General features: G+C 40.7%; 1 protein-coding gene across 3 annotated transcripts in view; it reads left to right on the plus strand.

Annotated features, from left to right (window-relative positions):
• Positions 1-22,136, plus strand: part of LOC132911818 (attractin-like protein 1) — a 28,447-nt gene extending 6,311 nt beyond the window's left edge. The window contains exons 1-12 of one of the 3 annotated variants that reach the window (XM_060968778.1): positions 3,467-3,640; positions 7,458-7,805; positions 8,795-8,976; positions 9,398-9,798; positions 10,527-11,119; positions 11,803-12,286; positions 12,609-13,020; positions 13,136-13,279; positions 13,359-13,508; positions 13,634-14,021; positions 14,265-14,496; positions 15,096-22,136. In XM_060968778.1, the coding sequence (XP_060824761.1) occupies positions 3,588-3,640; positions 7,458-7,805; positions 8,795-8,976; positions 9,398-9,798; positions 10,527-11,119; positions 11,803-12,286; positions 12,609-13,020; positions 13,136-13,279; positions 13,359-13,508; positions 13,634-14,021; positions 14,265-14,496; positions 15,096-15,341 (3,633 nt within the window). In that variant the 5' untranslated portion in view covers positions 3,467-3,587 and the 3' untranslated portion in view covers positions 15,342-22,136. Of the gene's footprint in view, positions 1-3,466; positions 3,641-7,457; positions 7,806-8,794; positions 8,977-9,397; positions 9,799-10,526; positions 11,120-11,802; positions 12,287-12,608; positions 13,021-13,135; positions 13,280-13,358; positions 13,509-13,633; positions 14,022-14,264; positions 14,497-15,095 lie in introns of those variants that run through there. The other 2 variants (XM_060968776.1, XM_060968777.1) reach the window with 2 other exon arrangements.
• The last annotated feature ends 5,820 nt before the right edge of the window (positions 22,137-27,956 follow it).

Here is a 27,956-nt window from a genome sequence, read left to right on the forward strand (position 1 = left end):
CCTGTCCCTTCTATCTTATCGTTGTATTACGAATCGATTAAAACTTTATATAATACTCGTCCCGCTGGAACAACAGATATACCGAGAATCAGGAAACATCGCCAATGTTCGACAAAACAGTGAAATTGTTCGTTCAAGTTGATCGGTGTGATCATTCGAATCGGGATCGGTTCGCTTCTTCTTTCAAGTCCTTTCGGATGAACTTTTCTTTCGATGATACATGCAATAACGTAGCTGTAAGGATCAGAAGGAAGCTTCTACGATCGATCGATCGGAAATACCGCGTACACGCGAAGAAACAACGGATACGTATTTATTTGACGGTAAATCAACCAGCTACCGATACAATGGCGACAATGGCGACAATGGCCCAAGAAAATGGCGCTCGGTTATTAACGAGTGCATCGATAAAACAGAATGGTAATTAAGCTCGGCACGTTTTTGAATTCGATCGATCATTACTTAAATAGACAATTATCCGACCATCGAACCGTGTAGATAATAGATACACTCTGCGTCTCGTTGAAATGTAAACACATTGAAATCATAACCCCAATTGTTCCAAGTTAATTAATCTATTAATTCATGCTTGGTTATTTTACTTTCTCTGGTCGATACGAGTACTTGTAATGTTTGTATATGAGAACGTGTTAGTTACGATCGGTTACTTGGCCTTCGGTTATTTACTCTAATTCCATATTTTATCCGAAAAGTATATTCTGGTCGTACAAGTGGTTGGGAATTAAATTAAACGGCGTAATCAGAAGGTTAGTAAAATGAAAGAGCGAATTACAGAACTGTCCTTTTACGATTAGCATCGTTTTTTAAATGAATGGAAAATCTGTAATTAGAAAATCAATAAAATTAAAAGAAGCTGAAAGTTTATACGGCGGTTACCTATTTGCTTAGGTATCGTTAATTTGACAGGCTGTGCTAGTAATTAAAATCAGTGGGCCTAAGAAGATGGATTAAATACCGTAATTAGAAAATTACATTGCAGTTTTCTAACAGTCACGTATATCAGGGTTATTTATTTACTTCAATACCACAATCGTTCGCTCTATTTCACGAATCGAGGACAAGGATTATCTTGTCTGCAAGATACTAAAAATATCGCGGTTACGAAATTAATAGAAGAAAACGTATTTTACCTTGTTATTACTGGCTATTCGAGTATCGAAGAAACAGAAGGTTACGCTTGTTTCGAACTTTTATATCTCGATTTCACTCTTTTTCCAACGAAATAATCAAATTTTTCATATTTTCATTATAGATATAGATAGATCGACGACGATAGATTTAGTGAGATCGAATCGAAAGATCATCTATATCGATCTAGCGTTTATTCGTGTTTTTTCAAATTTACGAAACTTTTTCCAGCGATGGCAAAAACGTTATTAAATCGAGAAGAATTGAAAGCAGGCGGCAAACGATACGACCAACGAGAAACTAATTGTTTTGATGGAGTATATGTTTTAATACGATATATAGCGGAATATAAGTATATATAACTTAAAAAAAAAGAAAAAGAAAAAGAAAAAAGGAATAGCTGAAAGAAATGGATAAAAAAAGGGGAAAGAAAGGTAAGAAGCGTTCATCACGCGGATTACGTTTCTCCTTGGTAACGTGATAGGTCTCATAAAGATCCAGCCAGCCAGCAAGAGTTCCAAAATCACGTTGTATTTTCTTGTAAATCTCGAGCACCCTTCGGCAGACGTTCTTCTTCCGAGTGCTTCCCTTTATGGTTCACGCCGATGCTCCGTCGTAAATATCCATCGTTTCTTCCTTCTTTGTCCGGTTCATTCGATTAATTCCCGTTGCGCGACTAGTTAACGTCGAAGTTTGTTTCCACGCTGCTTTATGCGAAGAATCTTCGTTCGCGCGTGGACACGGTTCATTACGAATTCTTGCCGCGCTTCTTAGTCGTCTTGGCATTTCTGTAAATTGTGTCGACCCTGAACGAGCCCGAAATTTCACGGAATATTCGTTAATTGTTCACGAGAACGCAGGCAGACGAGCCCCCGTCGCTTTTTCGTTTTTGTTTCGCTCGAAGCTAACGTTACTTTCGTTTAAGCCCGATCGGTGATTAGCGCGAGAAAGGTGGTATTCGCGAGGCTTATTTGCGATTAATCGCAAAAATTACCATATTACGATAAATCGCCGTTATAGGAACTTTATTATTAAAAAAATATCACCAAGAAAGGAAAGAAAGATTTGGGAAATCGATACAACAAACGCTCAACGTATTTCCTATGTATTGCAACAACTTAATAAATTAGCATTGGCACGATTGTATATCCAAGAACGCGATAAAACCGAAAAAGGAATCGGATAAAAGCGAGCATCTTTGTACCTTAAACGTGCGTATCGAGACGATTAAGCGCGAAATAAAAACGACCGTTTGCCTCGTATTCCGTCGTAAACGACAGTATCGTCAGGTGACCGTTCGATCGCCGATGAAAACGAACGAAATAAGAGAGGTTCCTTCGTCCGTGGTACTATCTGACGATAAAATGAAAAGAATTGGTACGTCCAGCGCGGTGTCGTTGCATCCCTCCTCGACATTTCCATACTTCCATTTACCCGCGTTTCTTTTTATAGCCGCCACCGCCGTCGCCGCCGCCGCCGCCGCCGCCGCCGTTGTCCTTTGCTTCCTCCGTCGGTTGGCTTCTCGCGTAAAGACCGTCAGTGCCGAGCTACGCCGCGTCGCGTCGGTCGTCGAACTCCTCGTGACTCATCCCGGCGTCTTCTCCTTATTGAATAAGAATATTATTTTGTGCTAATGAGAATGATAATACAGCAGCCACCCAACCAAATACGCGCGGATATTGTCGACACCTGCGAACGAATTAGCGGCGAACCCGAGCGTTTTTACGCTGTGACCGGTGGGTGGTGTCAATGGGTAATTTTAAGGAAAAGCTTTGACGCTTTGTCCGGCTTATTTTCTAGTTTGACGTATCGATCCTAGGATGGTTGTCAATTTGTGGAAAATTGAAACGCAAATCTAAACTAAACGTTGATTTCGTTTTTCCGTGGATTTTTCGCGAAAAACTTGGTTTCTTCCTTCGCGTAGAAATTTGATGACAGTCGGTACGTGTACGAATTGGACTATCGCCGTTCCATAGTCCACTCGTGAAATCTCGTTCAAGCCGAAATTTTCTTTTTGCGAATACGTAGTTCTTTTTTCCAATTCTATAACAAATACCGCGATATGATCGTTAAGATCGTTTCAGTAGATCACGATGTTCCACTGCCTATTCCTAAAAAATGGAAGGCCGATTCAAATTTTATTCCGATTTCGCGGAATATCGCCTATTCTAAGTTGGATTACGACGACTCACAACCAATTTGTGGCACACCGAAAACGAGATCAAAGTAAGCGTTATCGCGTTTCTTTCGATTCGTTACAACAACGACCTAGTTTTCCTTTATTTCATAGAAAAGTTTCTTATACAAAGGTAATTTTTACTTTCCATTTTCCTACGTAAATTCTAGGACGATCATCGGGTGTATAGATGGACAATCGCGTCTGTGAGAAATCGTTGCGCGATTAACGCGAGACGGATTAATCGTCGGAGGAACGAACAATGCTTGCCGGAGATTACGCTACGGACAGATTGTTCGACACTCGTTCGTTAAGGTACCGCGGTACGCTGTTATTACGTAGCCCGAGAGAATTATTAAGTGATTTGTAGTCGTCGTCGTCGGTGGTATCGGGCGGATGTATTGCTCGAAATATGTAATTCTACCGTTTTCTTCTGTTTAAAAAATTAACAGAACAAACGGACGTTTACGTACGACGGAAACGAGCAGCGATATAATCGTACGGTTAAAGCAATTAATAAGATACAATTGCTAAAACGATATCTTGAAACGAGTGTCATCGTACTTCGAAACATTGACGTTGCCACACTACGACTTTCCTCTTGCCGATCTCGCGTTCGTTTTATCGATCGATCTTTCGCGGTTCTTTAAAAAATACTCGAGACGAAAAATCACGTTGGGTAGAAAAAATTAGGATCGAGTCAAAGACAATAAAGAGAACGCAAACGTTAATGTACGTCTGGGATTATTTTATCGCAATTAGTTGCGATATGGTTGATCGTAATTCGCGTTATTCGCCTGTATAGTATAAAATAATAACTAACTTTTCACGAATTTCATCAACGTTGTAATTCGCTTGTTTCAGGGGTTGTTTCCCAATTTTTTTCTTCTTTTTTTCTTCCTATTTTTTATATCTATATATATCAACAGATTTTACTCCATTTACAGTATTTCTTTCGTATCGTTATTTTTTACGTTACATCAATCATCTTTCGGCACTTTGCACATTTAATACGCAACAAACGTCAACAACACCGACGACGATAACGATAATATTCTGTTGTATTCTGGGATAAGAGCCATTTTCGACAATACGATTCCCATTTCCGGCTTCGATGCGATTTCTCCGCTCGTTTTCCTGCTCTATTTTATGCAAAAACGTTTCGCGTTGAAATATTAATACTCGGCATCCTGGCCCGGGACACGTGTTACGCTCGTAAATCACCGATCAGAATTTATGCGGAGCCAAGTGCGCTCGCTACGCATCGGCTCTCACGCACTCCATTTTTCCTCTCGTTCCGTTTCGTCCTCCGCCCCTCCGCCCTCTGATTTTCTCCTCTTTTCCGCACTATCCGCTTTTCCTAACGTATCGTTATCCCTCGAACATTTCTCGACGACAACGCGCATCCGGGCTTTTTCGGCATCCGATCCATCCACTTTGACGCTGCCCGCAATTTCTGCGTTCGCGTGTTTTTCACTGCGATCGATAATTCTCACCTTTCTTCCGCCGTTTAAGCGATATCACCGCCGTCATGAATAATCATAGGCGAGAAAATATGGCACGGAGAACGAACGTGATGTTTGCCTCTCGTTTTGTTTTAGTTTTCTTCTCTTCGTTTTCATGGTTTCGTTGATTTGCCTGACGCTTGCATCGCATTAGATTTTACGGATCGCAATTTTATCAAGACAAATTGATCGGAATAACGAAAAATTTGATACTTTCATATCTTTTGATTCAACCATCGATTTATATTATATCAATGTAATAATAATTAACATTAATCGTTGCGGATCCAATTGGCGACATTTATATTTTTCCATTTCATTTCTACGATTTGATAATTTATATTTGCTCGACTCTGTTACCACGCATTTACATACACAATTTGAAACAGGGACCGACCTCTATCTTTAATTCATATCGAGGATCTCGATGAATCGAACGACGCGATACGTTCATCAAGAGTCTATGACACAGGAAGCAGGAAGCAGGAAGTACAGTACATCGTTGTAGCCACGGTTCTTTGTCCCTTGGAATTATTATTCCTGGAGCGTCGTAGACGGAGGCGGATCGTCCTTTTTCCATGTTTCGTCTACGGTGTTTGTACGCTGGTCCCTCTCCCGATCCGCGGTTTCCCGCGTTTTCAATCTCTGCTGCCGTAATTCTTCCTTACTCGTTTGAAAACCTGTTTGCTCGATCCTGTACTTTTCATTAACGCTACGACGAATGGCCAATTTCCGGCATAATTTTCATACTTTGAATTAAGAAAATACAAGTACGATTTTCGTTACAATTATGCAAGAATTTAACAACTATCGATATTCAAACACAAAGACAAAGAAAGTAGAAGCAATACGAATGCGCGTCATTAGTTAACATTGACACGGTGCTTGTGCCGCGTCGTTAATCGAATTTTCGATAAGCCAAAAATATCTTGAAATTAAGAGTCGATAAAGGCAAGCGAGTTTCGAAAGTTGCCGGGCTTACATTTTTCCAGATACACATATCGTACATATCGTAAAATTGATCCTTAGCAAGGATCAAAATACACAGGATTCAAATAAATAAATTATCGATTAGCACGATTGATTGTACCCGTTGGTAAAATTTTGTTGCAACAAGTATGAGATATGCACATAAGCGGTAGGTAGAGTAATTTGTAAGATTATTAACGACCGCTTGTACTTGTACGCTGATTCGAACTAATTAGCGTGAAAATGGAAACAGTGGCGAATCGGTGTTTATCTAAACAACGCAAGGTTTACCTGCTGCAATTATCGCGTACTTTACGTTATTTATCATATACATATAAGTATAATACATCTGGCGCGCGCGCGCTGTCTACTCCTCGTAGCTTCGTCGTTTATCTTGATCGCTTTCTCAATTACTTAATTATCCAGCCGATAGCCACGTTCCTAAGTAGGTATTCGGTGTAGTTTAGTTTGTCCTTAATTCAAGTACGATTTCAAAAGATGTAAAGGCGTTTGTCCGTACGTTATCTTTCTTGCGAGAATAAGAAAGAAATGCGGCTACAGATAATTGACAATTGTACGATAATCGTACTAAAATTGTACGTTTTAATAATTCAATAAAAATTGCCAAACTAAAGTACAGTTTCGATATTTTGCTAATTATGCAACTCTCTGCCATATACGGATAACATTCTTGAAACGAAATAATCGATAAACGAAAGAGGGTGATTTCAATTGACATAAAAACAGAAATAACAGCAGCTATTTACCCATTATATCGATCTAATATATGTATGTACAATGTAAAGAGCGATATCGATATATAACGAAGCGTTTATTATTTTCTCTTAACCTTGAACAAAGAACAACTCTTATCTCGCCCCGTCTCGATTCTTCCTTCGACGTTCGAGATTAAAACCTTTCCAGTTTTCCACGACATGGCGCTCGGTTCACGATTAATAATAAAAAGCCAGACGGTATACGAGCAGCTATGCTCGATTATCACATTATCCGACCTAATCCTCCACCGGCTAATCTTTTAATCGCGTACACGTGTATAATAATTATCTGTTCACGGCCTCGTCCTCGTTTATCGCTGTCGACTTTACACGCCGCTCGCTTTGTTCCGTCTTCTTCGAGAGTTGTATCGTCGTTGCGTGCGTCGATGGTCCGCGTGGCCATCGTCCTTGACCACGACGACGCGTGACGCATGACGCGTGACGCATGACGCGACGCGATGCCTCGAAGAACGCGGAGATCGATAGTTCGGATGCTGCATTGTCCGCCGAACGCCCCTACTCGCCGCTTTTGTCCCGATCATGATAATATTATCGTCTTATCGTATCACTATCGCGACGCGCGACTGCTCTATTTTTTCGAAAATTGTCCACAGATAAAACGCGGTCGACCGTTTATCGTGCGAGGACGGTGTAAAAAACGGACTTTCGACGGACTTTCCAAGTCGAAAGTCCTGCCTGCGTTGTAGGCTGTAATAGCGGGACGCACGATTATATGATAACGACACGACGATACAACAACGTACGATGAACCAAAGGTGCGAATGTAGCGTAACGTTGCGTCGACTATACGTACTATCGATCGTGCTTTCGTGGTCTAGGATAGCCGGCGGATTGATTCGAGGATTTGGTTATCGTTCGCAGACTGACGGAACCAACAGGAAACATTCACGACGGTATCGGCAACTACACGGCGGACGTAAAGTGTTCCTGGTTGATCGAGAGCAACCCAAACTCCACGATACGGATGCACGTGGAGCAATTCGCGACAGAATGCGGCTGGGACCACATGTACATCTACGACGGTGACAGCGTCGAGGCGCCGTTGGTTGCCGTCTTCTCCGGATTGATGCACAAAGATGGCTACCACATACGGCGCGTGCCGGAAGTGATCGCGCGCTCCGGAACCGCGCTGCTTCACTTCTACTCGGACGTCGCGTACAACATGAGCGGCTTCAATATCAGCTACAAGATCAACGCCTGTCCTAGCAGGTGAATTATCTTCTTCTTCTTCTTCTTCTTCTTCTTCTTCTTCTTCTTCTCCTTCTTCACGAACATTCTTCGATCCTTTCACACTTCAATCTCCGTTACATCATTTCTTTCCCTTTGCTTCATTCGTTTTCTTTTCTAATCCTTCCACGATTTGAATTATTATGCAATTTATTCGACAACTTTGTATTTCTTTCTACGTTTTATTTCTTTCCGCGGCAATCTTCGGATTTCTTTCGAATTTATCGCGAAATGTTACTGAAAAATATTCACCGAGCAAATTTTCAGGTCGTAAATTTGCCGAACGTTTCGAACGAAATTTCTGAAAAGATCGATATCGATTTCGTAATTCGTACTTTTTACCGCTTTCGCGTATCTGTTTCTTTGTCTACATATAGCAAAACCTCCTTTATTTGCGTATATTTACGTCGAACTTTGACATACGAGAGAATAATCATGCGAGAGTTCGTTGATCCAAGTGCACGGTATCTTATTAGCGTTGTCCATTCATGAATTCGTTCGACGAACAAAAAGATACAAGGCTCTCTTGTTATCGCTATTGTCTTTGGTCAAGAACCAGAACCGTATCTCGAATATTGCTACACACAAAATACCGTTATTCAATTTGATTACTCGTCAAATCTGAAAACACATACACTTTTTATTCGGTCTCATAGACGCATGAAATCTCTGCGATAAAGAAACGACTCTATTCCCCAGATCGTTTATTTCGAATTCTTTTTTTCATTCTTTAAATATTTTACATCGCGGGAGAATGAGTAACACGTTGCCACGCGTTCTTCTCATCGTTGACCATTCCGTTCGCGATATTTGGTAAAGTCCGATCGGCCAAACGTTCGTTCTATCCTCGTGTACAAATACGATAAGAGCGTGTGTACCGTGCCTATTAGCATCGAGATACGCTAACTTGGCTTCTTAAAGATTTGCGCAACCTACTTTCCTCGTGTGTATATAATTTTCCGTGTTCGTAGGTATTCGCACACCGACTGTTCCGGCCACGGAGTCTGCATCGACGGTGTGTGTACGTGCGATGCCACGTGGACCGGCGAAGCTTGCGAGATTCAAGTTTGTCCGAACAATTGCTCCGATAATCACGGACAGGGCGAGTGTAACCGCGAGAGCCATCACTGCGACTGCGTGCACGGTTTCAAGGGTGACGTATTTTCGTCAAAAGCATTTACCGAATCATTACGAATAGAGAAATATCTTGCTGCGCCATGTCCATTCCTAATCTTTGTCCTTTGTGCGCAATTTAATCTCTAAATATTACTCGTATTTGAATTGCCAATACAATATCGCAACAGCTGTACCATCGAAAGATCCTTTGTCTCTTTGTATCTGCAAGATAGATAAATATTTCACAATAATTCAACGTACATTATTCGATACTAACGCTAATAAATCAGGTACGAGTAAGTGTATTCAATGTCCGTGATCGGTCGAATCTTTAAGACCGATAGAGATTCAACAACGAGCAATTATTAGCGAACCAAGCCTGAACAGAAACTCGGAAACGATTAATCCTTCGTCAATATCGCGTAAAACCGATTAAAATAGACTCTCTGTACGTTCAGGTTCCGACTGCAGCCAAAGAAGCGATCGTGGATTCTGGGAAAGCGTATCCTACAAAAATTTGTCACCGGAGGGTTCGGCTAGTCATTGCTCCGTCGTTTGGAAGGATTCCTTATACGTAGTCGGCGGTGAGAGCTTTCATCGCGCAAAAATGATCAACGTTTATGATTTCAATGGAAACGTCTGGGAGACCCCTCACGTCGAGGGTAAGGTTCCTCTGCCTCGCTACGCTCATTCGTGCGTACTCTTTGGCGACAAGATATTCATGTACGGTGGCGTACTGCCTAATTCTACGGTGACCAATGAGATCTGGGCGTTCGATGTGTCGGCAAAAGTCTGGGAGAACGTAACGGTGCACGATAACTTCCATAACAACAAAACCATACGCGGTGGTCCTCTAAAGGTGGTACATCTTTCCTATATCACGTCATTTCTTTCATTTTTAAGTATTTCGCAACAGCGTCATTGTAGACATTCTAGACAATTGGAATATTTAATATGCAGCGATACGCAACTTATATACACAACGGCCAATTTTTTTTCTCCTTTTCGTACAACTATTGAGTCTATCAGTCGCTGTTCTCCTACCGATTCTTCATCTTGTACCTTTCTCGTTTCTCTGCTACCTCTTCGCGAATCGATATATTTCTAAACGTTGCAACGATACTCGATTCTTTTATTCTTTAAACGTTACAATTTACGTTAGGCAAAGATTCTCCGTAATAGGACGTAAAATACCAGTGTATCTATCTTCACAGGATTACGCTCTGCCGCGCTGATTACCGCCACGCAAAAACTCTACGTAAAAAGCTAAACTTTGGGATTGGCGAACCCTCTCAGTATGAATTAGACGTTACCTGAAATATTCCGATATCTCGATATTATTGCATGTCGATGTCGTTTTCGCTCGTTTTCGCTCGTTTTCGCGATTGACAAAAGAGAGCGACAATACGCTTACTCGGTATAAGTAATATCTGAATATCTGATCGATTCGCGACAGTGATTCGCGTTACTCCGCGCAAACCTGTTATCCCCATCCGAGATACGAGATACGTAGTTTAGCATCAAAGGGTTAAAAGTTCTTTCTCGCTTAACTCGGGATACATTTGTTTAATGCCTTACTTTACACAGGTAGCCGGACACTCTGCAACCTTGGTGCACGGAAAAAAAGAAAAGATGGTGGTGATATTTGGCTATTCGCCTCAGTATGGTTATCTGAACGAAGTTCAAGAATGCTATTTGGGTACTCGCGAATGGCAAATTGTGGAGACTGCTGGATTCCCTGTGAAGGGTGGTTATGGTCATACGTCTGCCTATGATCCGTTGTCGAATCTCATCTACGTGTACGGAGGATACGTATCAGAGACGCAAATCACACAGGTGTTAACCAGTCGACTATACTCCTATCATCCTAATAATCGCGAATGGAGATTGCTCACGTCAGCGCCATCGGCTCGTTTCTTTCATACGGCTGTATTCGTTTCTGCTGGCTTGATGATCGTCTTTGGCGGTAACATGCACAACGATACGCAACATTCGGACGGAACGAGGTGTTATTCAGCGGATACGATAGCGTACGACGTTACGTGCGACTCGTGGCATCAGTTCTCTATGCCGAAAGAGATGACCGATCTGCCTAGGTATGGACACACTGCGACTGTATTTGAAAAGTCCATGTACATTTATGGAGGATTCGATGGACAGATGTTATCCGACATGTCAAGGTACGTTTCCCGTACGATCAAGGAAAAGGTCGTCTTTCCTATTTTTATTCATTTTCTCGTATCTTTCGTACCTTTCTCAATGCTCTCCTTCGCCTATTTTCCACGCTCCATAATATCACGCGTATCATTCGTAATTCCTGATAGAAATTACGATTTACTTTCAACAAACGACAGGTTGTCGTTTTTTTAATCGACTTTAATTTTAACCAACAACTTTAGCTTCGATTCTTCGGCAAGGATCGTTATATAGAGATTCAACAACTTGCCATCTTCGATAGGTCTGAACGCAAAATATTTAACGCGCCAACTGATTTTCTTACGTTATTTCGATCTGAAAACCCAGAAAAATTTCAATTCTTCCGCTTTTCTCTCTCTCTCTCTCTCTCTCTCTCTCTATAACAATTACTATAGCTTATTGGAATAAATCGGTTCCATAAATATTTAGGAAACAGGCAACTTGGACTTTGCTTTTGCTTTCGCTTTCGATACGTCGTACGATGCCTCGATATACGTACAACTAGCATACCGAACAGCTAACGTTCACGAGTATAAATAGCTAATGTAGAAATTACTAGGCAATAGAGGTTAACGTTCTCTCTATCTTTTCTCCGAGCATTTTGATCGATCGAGGATAGGCAAGAATCTTCGTTTACTAATACACGACATACGTATATGACCGTCAGGTACACACCAGGGAACTGCGAGCACTTGATGAATCAGAATCAGTGTTTGAACGCAAGGACAGGCGTGAAGTGCGTGTGGGACAAGAGAGAGAATCGGTGTATACAGATCACCAAGATAGCCCGACACGTGCTTCTTAACGACGATATACACGACGGAATTTACATGAGGTGCCTGGACGATACGCCACCTCGTGGGATGACGTCTCACAAGGAATTATGCAAACTGCTCACAGACTGTGTGGCGTGCGTACAGACATCGTACAATTGCGTATGGTGCGGCAAGAGTTGCTCGTACGAGATCTGCCGAGACAACGCTAACGCACCTCCGACTAAGGCCATCACCGATCTGGTACAGTGCGACCTTCACACTGGCATAGAGTGCTTACAATTGCACACCTGCCACGCGTGCTCCAGCAATCCACATTGCATCTGGTCTTGGTCGAACGGACCTGATCGGTGTAAGCCGTACTCGAAGGCTCGAGACGTGAGTATACGAGCAAAAGTTATTTCTACGCTAAACTTTCTACAGTCAAAACGATATTGCAAAGTTTCGACCCCGTCGGTGGTACGTTCACCGCCACTCAACCACGTTTCCCTTACAATCTCGTAGACGAAACGCGACTCTTCCTTATCTATCTCGTAACCAGCGTGTACGTACGTACATGCCTGTGTAATGATATTTTTTCGATACGTCGGAGGTTTTGCTCGCGCGACGACGAATAAAACGATCAACGGTACTCTACGACGATATACGACCGATATATGGTACGCGACAAGGCAGTAAATCAATTTACCCATGTTTGCAGCAAGTGACGATTTTAAACGGAACTATTCAAGCGCAGAGGCTGTCCATAGACTCTTGTCGCAGTCCTTGCGTAGACTACACTTCCTGTAAAAATTGCACAGAGTCTGATTGCATCTGGTGTCAGAACGAGAAGAAATGCGTGGACAAAAACGCGTATCCCGCGAGCTTCCCTTACGGACAATGTCGCGAGTGGACTACGATCGACGCGAAATGTCGGCCGACGGAAACAGGGAAAGAATGGTGCACGTTTTATTCGTCTTGTACGACGTGTCGCTCCGATCCTGGATGTGGATGGTGCGACGATGGTTCAGGGACTGGGAAGGGACTCTGCTTGCCAGGTGGGGCTCGTGGTCCAAGCGGTAAAAGCTTGGACGCGTGCCCGTTCGAACGATGGTACTTCACTAAATGCCCTAGTAAGTAAATTGTTAATGGTCACCGTGTATATAGGGCGTGCACGAATTATTAAACAACATTTGTATATACGTGTGCGTGTGCGTACCGATGTTTTTCAAATTACATTAATTTTAGCTTGCCAATGCAACGGGCACAGCAAGTGTCTCTCGAACAGCAGCACGTGTATCCAACCGTGTGGAAATTTGACATACGGACCTCACTGCGATAAATGCATTCCCGGTTATTACGGCAATCCATTGAATGGAGCGACTTGCCAACGTAAATTCATTCTACTCCGAGTAATATCGTTAACCCGTCGATATCGAGTAGTTCGCTAAATCACATTTTCCCGTTGCAGCCTGTTTTTGTAACAATCAAGGCACGCAGTGTACCAGCGAGACAGGCAAATGTTTCTGTACAACGAAAGGCATCATCGGGGATCATTGCGAACGATGTGACGTGTCCAGCCTTTATCACGGAGATCCTACCAATAAAGGATCGTGTTTTTGTAAGTTTCTTTTAAACGAATATTTCTTCCAAGTAATACCACCGATTTCTCTTCTCGCTAATAACGATTCAGCCAACGATCATATCGAAATATATTACATCGAGATTTAAAATTCTCTTTTACAGATGATCTGGCGATCGATTATCAATTTACGTTCAATTTAAGTAAGAAGGAGGACCGTCAGTACCGAGCGATCAATTTTAAGAATTCTCCGCCAAAACCCGATATCGATGCCGAGTTTTCCATTACGTGTTCCGTATTGGCTAAAATGAACATCACCGTGAAGAGAGGGAACACGCCGGAAATACCGTTGATTCTTGGCGCGAATTGCACCACCAGCATGTACAAGCATCGATTTATCAAAGACGGTTACGGTTTCGGTAGCGACAACAATAGCACATTGACCACGTTCTACGTTTACGTGTACGACTTCCAGCCGCCTGTGTGGATTCAGATTTCCTTCTCGCAATATTCCAAACTCAACTTGCAACAGTTCTTCATAACATTTTGCACGTGAGTATTTGAAACTTCGTGTCACAGCTAGAGCCAAACCTGTAGAGACAGTACGTGTCAACTGTGCGTATCCGTGTTGCCCGTAGGAATTAAAATTACGACCAAGATATCGAGAACATTGTGATTTTCTTTATTATTCTTTCTTTCTTTCTTTCTTCTATCGTATTTTTTTCTCTTTTTTTTCAAAATTTCCCACGCTTTTGTGTTGTCCTAAGCCTCAGGCAGTATTTACTTGTAAACTAGAGATTACATGCCTAGGTGCTTCCTCGCTCTCCTGTTGGTGGCTGCTATCCTCTGGAAGATTAAACAAAGATACGATATGTACAGAAGAAGACAGAGATTGTTCGTGGAAATGGAGCAAATGGCCAGTAGAGCGTTTAGCCAAGTTTTGGTAGAAATCGAGAGGCGGGACATCGATAATTCCGACTCCGAGCGAAACGAGTCCGAGTTGATCAATTGCCGCAAGAAGAAAAAGGTTGATATCTCACTCGGTCGTTTATATTCACGAATAAAATAATTATACAACGTACAGGCTGTTTCGCATAAATCGAACATTTATAATAACTCTTACTATCGAGGATGATATCGAGGATCGTTATTAGACGCGTATCTTCCAGCTACGTATATACGCTTTTTCTTATCCTTAAAAATGGCGGAATCGATTCAAATGTCCAATTTATGCGAGACATCCTGCACGTGAATACATATAGTAATCATATAGAGGATTATTGCCAAACGGAAAGGCGACGTTTATAGGGTTAGTTGTAGATATCGAAGCTGCTTAAAAAAAAAAGTTTATGCATAAAGATATAATTTTTCCACCTTCGAATCTACCATTTTGCGAGACTTTTCCAAATTTTTCAAATAACATGGAAAATAAAGGAGAACAGCGTTGGATTCGAACAAAGACGCGACCAGCGCCGTGGATTTCGATACTTTCGATTCCATGACGTTGCTCGCGATTCTCGTTTCCCCGGCTCAAATTTATTTACGGTAGAGCAAATTTGACCAATTATTACAGTAAAAGTATGTACGACTCGATGTTATTTGGTTTTGTCGGTGTAATATTTGCAGGATGCCCCTAGTCCGATCGCGTTGGAGCCCTGTTGCGGTAACAGAGCAGCGGTCCTGTCGTTGCTAGTCAGACTGCCTACTGGCGGTGAACCTTACACGCCGGCTGGTCAGAGCGCTGGTTTAGCCGTAGCATCTGCGTTAGTTACGCTGGGTAGCCCGCGGAGGCCTTCTCAGGAATTGACGACGAAGGAACCGACAAAAACACGAAAGTCTGCCAGCCAACACCCAGATTCCACATGCATTTAGCGATAAGGGCACGAAAGTAGAGACTTTTAAAGTGGGTGACTATACGAGCCTTAGACATGTTTCTGTGATCTTGCCTTAACGAACGGGCAGGACTGTTCAAACTCTTCGAACTCTGATAGAGTGAAGTGTGTAAAATTATTCATTAATTATTATTCTTAATTTCTCTTTCTTTTCTTTTCTTTTTTTTTTTTTTTCTCTCACTTTTTCCGTTCTTTTCATTTTTGTTCGTTCCGCGACGAATCTTCGTTTCGATCCGTAATTTTCCAAGGTGGAAAATCGCGTCCGTCACGCTCAACGGGTCGGTCAGTTAAGTGGCTCCAGTGTACGGATTTTCGTTGTGAAACGGGGGCCGGCCGTGTTTCGTTCAGCCGATATTTGGTAAGTAAATCAAGTCCACGAATCGTAAATCCACGGTATTATAACGTGCGGGCGTAACACGCTTGACGGATTCGAGATTCCTCTCATCGTCGTTTCGACTCTTTCGTTTTTCTCGTGACGATGTACAGTGTTGTATATAGAACTGTTCTGCGGTTTGTTTCTCTTCATTTACACGTTGCGATCGAACGGAATCGAGTTCGTCCCGCGATCATCGACGTGTCTTCGAAAAAAGGGGCTATAAGAGATCGAACGTTGTAACAAAGTTAATATTCAGCGCTGTCCTTTAGTTACAAGTTTCGGTGAATCCGCGGGAGCGATGGTTGAAAAAATTTGGGACAGATATCGGCGAACGAAATCGAGAAGCTCGATTTGCCGGATGTAGAGTACGGACGTGTAATTTTCGTTCTTCGTTTTTCTTGTATAGCTGTGTAAATACGTGTACGTTGTATATCCCGAGTGAAAGATCATGATCACGACACACGCGAACTGTACAGATATAAAATTGATTGGAAGGAAGAAGGAAAGAAGCGGAAAGCGAGTGACAAGGAATATATCATCTTTCGTGTATTTGTCTCTTTCTAGCAAGCGGCGAAGAATCAATTCTAAATTAACGGAAATGAATAGAGGCGTATCTTCGTATTCGGTATACCTATTTATCTATTGTGCCAAAGCATTTTTATATTGGTATCGTTATTTAAAAAAAAAAAGAAGAAGAAAAAAGAAAAAGGAAAAAAAAAAGAAAAAAAAGAGGAGAAAAGAAGGTATTAGAACGTCGTTGATGTAGATTCGAATTTTCATTAACGAATCAATTTTAATCTCGAGAGATCGTCATTAGAGCACAAGAGTCCAATTTTTGGATTTTTTGGATGACACGGCAGAATTCATTCCCTTCATCGATTTGTCTCTATTCGTTTCCATAGAGAAAGGATTCGTTATACGATCGAAAGATACGAACGAAGGAAGCTGTCCATTTTGCGTCGAGATTTCTTTCTTTCAAACGCGACAGCGCGTAATTTCGATCGTACAACGTCCAACGTAATTTTAACGTGATAACGAAGTGGAAGGGGACGGGGCGGAGGAAGGAAAAGAACGATGCGGACGTTGCAATAAAAACTGTAAGAATCGCGGTTATTCTTCGATCGACGATAAACGGTTTTCGTTTCGTTACAAGATGGCAGTGCTGGTTGTTTCACGTACCATGCCTAAAAAGCAGCGTTCGCACGCTCGATATCATAATCGATCGTTGCGTATGCGCCGACTATAATATCGATCGCGCGAACGCTCCTCCTTAACCTTAAATAGGTTTAAAACGGATAGAGAACGAAAAAAGACAAACAAACGTATATGTTACGTGGCTGTGGTTTATTTTTCATTTAACTATGTATTATCGTTCTTTCATTTATATTGCCGATATATATATATATACAAATTTCGTATATTTTTTGCGTGGCCAATAAACGATAGCTGCTTCCGTTCTGAAATTTAGAATGATCTCACGTTCTTACTTTCTGTTCTGAATATGGAAGCAGCTCTTACTATCGCGTGTTCCATTAAAGAAAAAAAAAAAAAAAGAAAGAAAGAAATTATTTTGTGCATTCTGCCGTGCAAAACAGTTTCTTACGACTAACCTATAACTTAAACCTCCAGCTCCAGCACTTGCATAGCATAAACACAGAATATTTGCGTATACGCGTCGTCTATTTTAGTCTCAGCTCCAATAATAGAGTTTTTAACGCGCGTGCGATTATTTTATCACACTGTTCGTAATAATTACGGGATCTCCTGCTTGTTGTACGGAACGAGTACCAGAAACCAGGAAAGAAAGTACCGAATACAGGATTATCCGTTGTAGAACATTTTATCTAATTTTCTTTTTATTCGCGTAGTCGTAAGTAATCAGCTTTCAACGTTCAAATTTACCACGGTTAAACAGGGGATCCTGTAATTATTTTGTGCACGGTATAAGACTCGAGTACACCAAGAGTGTCGATTTAGTTATCTTTAAGTTTTCGTCGAACTCTCTTTCGGATCACCAAACATTTTTAACCGATTTCTATATTTTTTTTAACAGTGTAAAAGTATCCAAGTTGCGAATCCAACAAACATTTCAAATTTAATCGAAACCGATATATTTTCTGTTTCTTTTATACACGTCCCCACCGCTAATACCAGACTCGCCGGATATTTTGTTTCCAATGATTTCTTCCACGTTGTTGTTCCCGCATCGGTGGAGTTTATCGAGTTCTCGAGATTTATTCAAATTCTACGTCGACGTTATAATTTATTGTTTCGCGAATGCATCCTTGCGCTCAGGGTCCAACGTAATTCTTAAAAGTAAATTTCCCAACCCCAGAATTAGTATTTTTAATCGCGATTTGTCGAGTCGAATAGCGTTAAAAAGTATAGAAACCGGCAAAGAATCTTTGGTGTCCGAAAACGAGGTCTAGCATCGAAGTTTTCACAAAGAATACATACGTTCGATGATTTCGAATACGTACGAGCGATTTAGGCGTTTTTTTCGTCCTTTTCTTTTTTTTTTTTTTTTTTTTTTTATTTTATTTTATTTTATTTTAACCGTTGTATAGCACAGGATCAAGTGCAATGCATTACGTTTTACCATGTAATACTCATCGAGTTTCTTTCATTCTCTCTACTATACTCGAAGCCTCTTATTGTGAGGGTGCAACCAGACGCTCGCCGATACGTTGTACATGATTTAAATTGCGACAAAGTTACCCGTACTATTCTCAAGAATCGCTATTACCTTATCAGAAAAAGAGAATAAGAACTATTTACCCTTGTCTCTTGATCGTGCTCTGGTTGCGCTCGTATACAGAATAGTGTATATTTTATTACCGTAAAGATAATTTAATTTTTTACACGACTGTTTTATTTTTGTTTGTTTTCTTTCTTTTCTCTCTCTCTCTCTCTCTCTCACTCACTTTCTTTTTCTTTTTTTTCTTTTTTCTTTTTTTTTTTTTTTTAACAGAGTAATAAAAGCGGCGTACTTTCTTTGTTCCGCGCGAGAATTTAGTTGTACATAATACGAGCATAGATAACGTTGCATTATATTTAATGAAAATAGGAGTACGTACGTATATTGGATAAATTGCTCAACTTTCGAGTAGATCCATCTTTATCACGTTCGACGATAGTTTTCTCTTCTACCGATCCATTTTCTTTTTATATTTAAAAGTTAAGTTTCTGTTCGCTCGAGGGGAAAGTATTTAATACAATGCCAAGAAATATACAAGATGAGAGAAATATTCGTGAAAAATCATTAGAGGACGACGCTTTGATCGACGAATGTTCTTCGCCCCCGTTCTCTTCGTTTTTATCCATTGCATTTGTCGAGGTGTCTTGATACTGCCAACCTTCGTCTATTCCTTACTTAACTTTTACGATCTGTCCGTCTTCGAACGTAAAATGTCTACCATTCGTTCACCCGTTTGATCGTCGCAACCTGTTGCTGCTAGGAATTTTTCTTCGGCGCGTGGTTACCAGGCAAATCTTTGTCTCGAAACTTTGTCCATGTATTGTAAATCGAAATTGAAAACAATATTTTGTTGCTTCTAAAGGCCAATGTCATTGAAAGATAATGGAGAAATTACGGATAATTACGGATTTTGCTGTATCGTGGCTTCTACCGTACCAATTGAGAGTCAAAGACGATATAAGACGATAGCGAGGCAAGATATACAAATGATCTCGGGTGTACACGACTGACTTTGAACACGCTATCGCTTCGAAATTCTTGATACTCGAAGCAACAGCGGGGCTAACTACGTAGACCCGAAAACCAGGACAAAATAGCACACCGTTGTTGTTCATACAAGTGATCTACCCTTCTTTAATTCGTCCAGAGACTTAACCCTTTGCCACTACTGTAAAACCAAGATATATTCCTTCTTTAGCGATTGACGTTAAACGTTTAGTTCTTTGTATAAAAGGAAATCGGACACAAACGAATAGAAACACGAATGCACGAAATAAGACGCGAGAGAATTAAAAGATTTTATGAAACGGTGTCGCTCGATTTGATTTTTACGTGACTTGTCGGTTCATCGATATTATCGGTTGGTCGATTACGTATCGTGCAAAGAAGTTTTCACTCGATAGAAGAAGCCAAGGGTTAATCGTGGTATACTAAGGAGACAGAGACCGTGGGGAAAAGAAAGAGAAAGAATGGAAGAATGGACGATTCCGAAGAACGTTAACGTTAATGCGTTCGTATAATTCAGTCGTAGGACAGGCGATTATAGCGTTGGACGTACGTAGTTCTCGCGAAAGCAGAAAACACAGAGGCAGGCGTCGTCGTCGTTCGACGCGATCGTGCAACGTGTCTCGTATTAATCCTTGGTCGAAGGAAACGCGCGGTTTAGCGTTCAACGTTTTTAAAGGAACGTCGGATGGAGAAACGGAGCGGGGAAAAAAAACATGACGCGATAGAATTATATTGATGTCCGTCGTGGGATTTTAAAGGGATCGCGAAATTTTCAAGAGACGAGATCTGTATCCAGGGGCCTAGGTTACGTCGGATCTGTGCACGGTCTAGGATTCGTGGTAGCTGTTCGGTACTTTCGAGCCAAGCTCTCTAGAACGTTCGAGGCATCCAAGATATTTGGATGCACGGGAGAGCTAAACTTTGAGAGCTTTCAAAGTCGTCTGTAGGATCTTTGTAATCTTCGGAATCGTTAGAATTTCTGGACTAGAATATCACCGAGATTGGTAAGATGCTTCTAGTATAAATATGCTTCCGTTCTAAACGGAACGTCAAGGATTTCGACTACCTGTATGACTGTACCTGTAGTACTTTTCTTTCTCTAATAATCGTTATTAATCAAGCATCTCTAGGATTTCTGAAACTCGTAGGATCTTTATCCCGATGCTAAAGCTCTTATTATCCCTGAAACGTTCTTTAGCCTACTTGAAGATATCTCTGGGATTTCTTTTCAACATCTCTAGAATTTTTACATCGTCGAGAGAACCTAGCTGTATGTAAATATGCGCGTTTAGACCCTTGAAAATTGAAAAGACGACGCGACATCGATATACTATAAACACGGACCGTTCGTCCATTACGGAAACAGGACAAAGAAAAGATAATTAATTCATATTCATTTACCATATTCCACATTTTCTTCCTTCCCGTTTTATTCTCTTTCGAAGATGATCGACGAGATCGATACAAGAATTTTTATTCGTAAGCTCGCGGTTCAACCTCGAACCGAGTTTGGCGTTTAACGTTTAAAAATACTTAACTTAACGTGTAAGTACGATAGGTAGATAGGTAGGTAGGTAGGTAGGTAGGTAGGTAGGTAGGTAGGTAGGTAGGTAGGTATGTTACAATAACGAGTATAGCTTGCAACAACAATTTTTCTAGGACACAATTGAAAATATTTATTTTTATTCGATCGTAAGCGTAAGGGTACTGTTTGATAAAACGATGAAAAAAAAAGAAAAAAAAAAGAAATTAAACGAGAATAAAATGAAATGAAAGAAAGAAATAAACGAAAGAAGAAAACGGTGAAACATTATTAATTGTAAGAGGGAGAAAGAGAGAATGCGGTAGCGAGTATACGTTAAAACAAAAGTATATACGTAATACTGTGCAAAAGTCCAGAAATCTAGAGAACATCCGTTAAACGAAAATGTTTCAGCGATATTTTATTAGAAACTGTCAGAAATCCAAGACTTTGCGATTAAATCGTAAAAGAAGAAAAAATGTTGTCACTGTTGAATAGTCGAGCGGATAATAATTTTCCGCGGCAATAGTTGTTCGCATAACGAATATCTAAAAAAATGTACATTTCTCTGTCTTGTTATTCTTCGATATGTAAATGAAAATAGATAGATAGCGTAGGACTTTTGCAGGGTATTTTATTTCTAGGATTTTTCGCGTGTACAGCTCCGTTTAAATCATCGTACACCCATGCATAAATTAACGAACGGAGAAACGGAGAAACGAACACACCTACGGCAACGCATAGAGGATAAGAGAATCGTTGCTCTTAAAACACGTGTGCTCGGCGTTCCTGTATATGTACGTGTATGTTGCGCGTATGATAATCGAGTCGGCGATACAGATTGTGCGCAGGATGTTATCATTGCCTTGTTGTCATAGTTCTCATTAACGTCATCTGTTAGGAAGAGAGGAAGCACTCCAATTGTCAGAGTTCAGGGTCTTACTGGCGTTGTAAGTGGAAACGACCCGTCACTAGTCCGACACTATCGTCCTCTCTCTCTCTGCATACGTTTCGAAGAATATACATACATACATACGTATATCGAATATTTTGAAATTATTTTATAGCGTTTTCAAATACATACAACTGTCGTAAAATATACATATGTATTTACATACTGTTTTTTTATGTTAGATAAAATGGTAATAAATTTATTTATCGTATACCAGCATTTTGATATATTTTAATTCGTGGAAAATCGGTAAGGCGAAGCGGAACGACCGCCAAGAATTTCCGTCTGTATCGTTGGATCCTAATCCTTACATTTTATTTCAAAGTTTCAGTATTCCAGAGTTTCGCGTATATTTTCGTTCCAAAATTCGGATAAACTTTAAACTAGGTAACACACTTTCTCTTATTTCCAACTTCTATATATCGTATTTATATATTGTATCTATGTCCATAAAAAAATGGAATATAAACGATTAACTTTTCCATCGATCGGCGGAATAAAGTGCGGCTACACACGGATCGACCGGCGAGAAATTTTAGCGAAACCGCGTCTACGTTAGGCAGCCACGGTTCAAACACGGATCGAGCCGTTTAACCAAAAATAGAAGAACGCGCTATATCTCGTCGGCGGACTATACGAGTTTTGAATAATTTCAAAGTTGCCTAATGTAAACGAGGTTTAAGTCGTTCCGTGCGATATGAAAAATTTGGTCGATCAGTCGACTCGACCAATTGCGCGACCAACTTGTCCGATCGATTTAGTTGACCCGTGCGTGTCCGCTCTAAGAACGCAACGATACGAGCCTCGATCAAAGTCAACGACAGCGTCGTATCAAAGAGGTTACGCCATTTCTATTCGCTATATATTTTCTTTTCCCAAAAATGTAATCCACCAAACGTTATCGATTTTTCCCACTACGGTGACGTTAAAGAGAGCAAATCGCAAACTTTGAACTCTCTATAGTATTCGATTTTGCTTCAAATTTTTATTCCACGTGTCTTTCAGAGAAATCTTCGTTTACCAAAGTTTCTCTCATCTTCCCTTCCAAAAAAAAAAAAAAAAAAAAAAAAAAAAGAAAAAAGAAAAGAGAAAAGAGAAGAAAAGTTTACCAATGAAATAATTAGTTTTCTTTTATCGGCTGTAGAAATCGTTCCTTTGACATTTGGAGTCTTCCAAGAACCGTCTGTTAAAATCACACGAGCTTGATGATTACGATTGTTCTCGTCTTATACGTACGTGTCTCGTCATTCGTATGATTCGTATGTACATACATATAGAAGTAATCGAAATCTATTTGTGGCGTTCAGCCGAGACGGCTTCCGTGTACTATATTTAGTCTACGATCAATTCCCTCTTTCTTTTTATATTCCCTCTTCGTATAATTTATCAGTGCGCATATGAAAAGAGAAAAAAGAACGAAAGAAAAGAGAGGATCAATTCTTCTTCGTGAAAGATGCAAAGAACGAAAACGAAGCTTTACCGGTTATGGGAGAATCGACGGCAGACTTTGCGTTATTCGGCGAGTTTATATACTCGATTTGTTTGCCGAAAAAAAATACGCCGAATAGAATAATAATTTCTCGATGAAAACGACTCGATCGAAATTTCTTCGGCAAGGTATATTTTTCTCACTTGCGTTCTAATTCGTGCGTCGTCGCGTTCTTGCCTTTTCTTCGCGTTGCTCAAACAATCGCTCTATCGCATCTAATCGCGTCACGTGCCCTTTGCAACGTCAAGGAAAATGCAATAATCAAAGAAAGTTGAAAATCGATCGGTCGTTGGATCTAAAGAACAATGACGTATACATCGTGTACACCGCACATCTATCTTTATATACATACCTATCTATCTATGGAAAATTTTAAAGTGTAAAAGCGATATACAGTACTCTCTACGATACTTAACCCTTTAAACCTTTTACTCTCGATTCGCTGTAACAAATTATCAGTTAACCAAACGATAAACGTGCCATTTCGTGATTAAATTAATCAAATGTCGTTCATTTTTTACGAAACACGTTGTTCGATTTTGGCGCGTTACGTTTGCCTCGTAATCGTTCGAGCAATAAGAATATCGCGAACAAACCTATTTTCATCTCGATCGAATATGGATTACGATCAAACTTCTGTCTTATATGGGCAAATGAGTTAACCGTCCAAAATGTGCACGCCTGTGTAAGAAACGGCTAGTAATAAATTCGTACGTGTACATACTTTTACCGCTTGTCGCTGAAACTCATCGAGCTTACCATTTCAAATGTCGTAAACGCGAACGAGAAATATGATTTTTCACCTTTGCTCTTCGAGACATGGATCAACGAGTTTTCACACACGACGAAACTGTAACGTCGCAGTTAAGTTTCGTTTCGTTTTCGCAACCTTATCGTACCCAACCAAACTTCTAGTTCTAAAAGAACGTTACTATTACGGAGCCAACGGATTATGAGACGAAAGGAACAAATACCGGCTTAGCTGCGTTTCTTCGCTTATCTTTCAGAGATGTACGAGAGATGTACGTAAAAACGCGTGGCCTAACACGTTATACGTACGTGAAATTGTCCAAAATCTCGAAAGGAAAGATCGAAACGTTTCTTTTGCGGAGATCGACAGGAGAATTGTCAATGTGGTTCGACGACGATACTTTCTCAAACGGTGGCAAACAGTGGCAAACAGTGGCAAACAGTGTCGTTTCTCCGATGGAACTCTGCGAGAAAGAGAAAAGGCACGTATCACGCTCGTATTTTTGCGCTGAAAATTTCAACGAAGATAGGTGAAAGGCAAAGCGAAAGAGAAATTGTATTGTAGATTATTAACATGTACGAGTGCGAATGTAGGAGTGGAACAAAATGTATTGTATTATATTAAACGAGACAGATATTGTTTAAATAAAGTTGATATACATAAAGTTTCTTCGTTAAAATTCGTTAATTTATTCATCGCTGTATTGTCCTATCTACGTGTATACGATTATATGTGTACACGTACATGCGTATATGACGATCGTTTCATGATTTAGCGTGGTCGTATCTCCGTTTGGTCTCGTAAGATTCGTAGAAGAGGCTAGTTAAATCGAAAAGTTTAGCACGGTATGGCCAATTCCTCTGTTTTCCACCTCTGTGCTCCGTCTCTTTTGCAAGAACAGGCAGCAGAGACGATTCGACGTTAACCAGGGCATCGAAACGAGCGAGAACAAAGGGTTTTAATAAAATGTCGACTTGAAACGCGTGTGTGGTACGGTAGTTGGAGGAACAGGATATTAAGCCATCCGCGACAGAACGGCGAGCGAAAAAGGGATGCAGTTGCTCGCCGAGATAGCTCGTACCGGCTGTCCTATCTTCTTCCTTTCATCTTGCGACAGTTTTCATTCCACAAATGGACGTGGCACGCGCGTCTTTTCAGACACGAGAATCAAAACCGCTACGCGCCATCCAGATCAAACGGAATCGAATTAAAAGAAACCGGGGTCCGTTTCTCCACAGACCTTCCGTCATGAATATCGACGAGTATCGGATATAAAATAGGATTCTGTGAATTCCGTGGATTTTGAAACTCCGTGTCAGGGGGAAAATCGATTTCTAACCAACCGGCTAATTTAAACTTTCCTTCCCGATGTTTCGTGTCGGACTCGAATAAATACCTTTTGCGAGAGAAACGGCAAACGTGGCACGTCCGATCGTTGTTTCAATCTATGCTAGAAAATTACCAAGTTTGGAAAATAATTGCGCGGTATAATTGCGCGTTCTACAGAACCTTTCGTAGAAACCGAGAATTCGAAAGACAAGCGAGCTTAGTTAGTTATTACCTTGAACATTATCTTGACTAATTTTCTCTTAACTAATATGGAAAAGCGCTATCGATCGCGACTGGAAACGGTATCTGTCGATGAAACAATTCTTTGCGTAAATCTGATAAAATATTTAGGAAATTGTAATTTTATAGAAATCGACAATATTCGTTGACGGTTCGCTTAGTTCGATGGTTTACTCGGCAAACTCGTTTGTCTACATTGTCTATGATATATACCGAAACGAGGGGAAAAACGAGGCGAAAAGCAAAGAACGAAAATTTGGAAAACAACGGCTCTGTTGTCCGAAGGATCGCACGAAAAATTACCAACGAACGAGAGCCGAGAGTTTGGCGCGATTCGTCGAACAGAGATCGAAAGTATCCGCGCCTGCTCGAACTCAAATATTTTCTCGACCTTCAAAAAAGAGCAACCGCGAGACGCCGAACGAGCCGAGTCGGGCATAGAATCGACCATGTTCCTTTTCCTCCAATTTATTTTATTCTTGGATTACTTTACCGTCAGTAACTGGTCTGTCTGTATCGCGGCCACGGGTGGGTGTTCCGTCGAGAAAAGTTAGCCTCGTCGATGTTGCACTTTTTCCAGCAATACGGAAATGCGTTTCCGTTAAATGCGTTTCCAGCTTTTCTAATAAAACACCGATCGCGTTATAACACAAATACACGAGTACGAGCGTCTCCGGCGAGTAAATTGTCGATGGAGTAGGCGGTGAAAGCAGCTTGGTCGTGGTAGATGTTGCAAAGTGGAAGATTTCTGGGCAAGCCAACTCGAACAGAAGGTATCCGAGATGCAATCGTTTACCTAGCAAACAAACAGCCACCACAGTTTCTAGTTATCGAACGCCTCGTAAACTCTCGGATGATTTGCAGCGGTGCCAGCTAACTCGCGAAATTCTCGTAATTAGAATTTGCGAATCTCTGCACCCTGCTACCACGCACCGCACCGTTAGTAATTGGGGTAAACATCGAGTCTTTCCGAGCGAACCAAATAAGTTGCTCGAGTAGCGGTGGTCGATTTTCCAACGGTGCGATCGCGTGCAATCGCGTGCAATCGCATCGGGAATTGATTCGAGGATGCGGCAACATCGGTTGAAAAGTTTCTTTTACGAACCAACGTCTTTCTTCTTTATTAGCCGATTCGATGATGGATATATCGATCGAATTACCTATTTTTCCTTCATTAAGTCGAAATTTATAAAGCATCGCGTTTATTAATTGGCCGTATTTTTCCTCTTATTTCCATCGTTACGGAATGTCAGCTTTACGTTCACCAAAACACTTTACGTTTAATTTCGTAGTCGTCGAATTTCCAGCCAATTTCCATACGATATTACTGGGCAAGTTTAAAGCGGCAGGTATTTAGAAATTATTCCTGTTATCGCGTATAGTTATGCGATAGCAAGTCCGATTGTTGCGACAGGAATAGAAAATTTCATCCGCCCTATTACGAAATTTATTCAACTTCTATCCAAGCTCGGCCAACAACGGGCTATTAATTTAAAATTCGATTAAACTTACTTTCGGTGTAGGGTAAAATAAATATTAATTTACTCGTGTAGGATGTTGGACAATTTTGCTGTGAAACCATCGACACGCTAACGAATAAATATGTCCATAAATATTCCATTTGTTTGTTCGTACGTGTATGAAAATGAGCTTCCAACAGGCCGAAAGATTTTCCTAGATTACGGTATCTGTTGCGCTGTGTACACGATAACGTTACGTCCATTCAACTAGCCAGCTTTGTCGTTAACGCTGAACGGACATTGAGAAATAGGACGATGGTCGAGTACAAGATTACCGAATTAATCGGACGCGGCTCACAAAGAAATCCTATATATATATATATATATATTATATATATATAATATAATATAATAATATATATATATAATTTGTTTCGTCGATATATATATATATATATATATATATATATATATATATATATATATAATATAATATAATAATATATATATATAATTTGTTTCGTCGATATATATATATCGACGAAACAAATTCTCCAGATAAATCCTACCCTATTGTGGACGCTATATTATACCATACCGCGTCATCCTATAATCCTGCTATCCTCTTCCTCCAGTTTCATCCATTTCATCTTCGTTCGCGATGCATGAAACTGATCCTAATGCAAAATATCAAATTTCTACCAAATTCCGGTTGGTTACACAGTAACGACGATTATGATTTTAGTTACATCGAGTAATTAGACGGGCGG

This window comes from Bombus pascuorum, chromosome 11 (genome assembly GCF_905332965.1).
Source record: "Bombus pascuorum chromosome 11, iyBomPasc1.1, whole genome shotgun sequence".
Classification (NCBI taxonomy): domain Eukaryota; kingdom Metazoa; phylum Arthropoda; class Insecta; order Hymenoptera; family Apidae; genus Bombus; species Bombus pascuorum.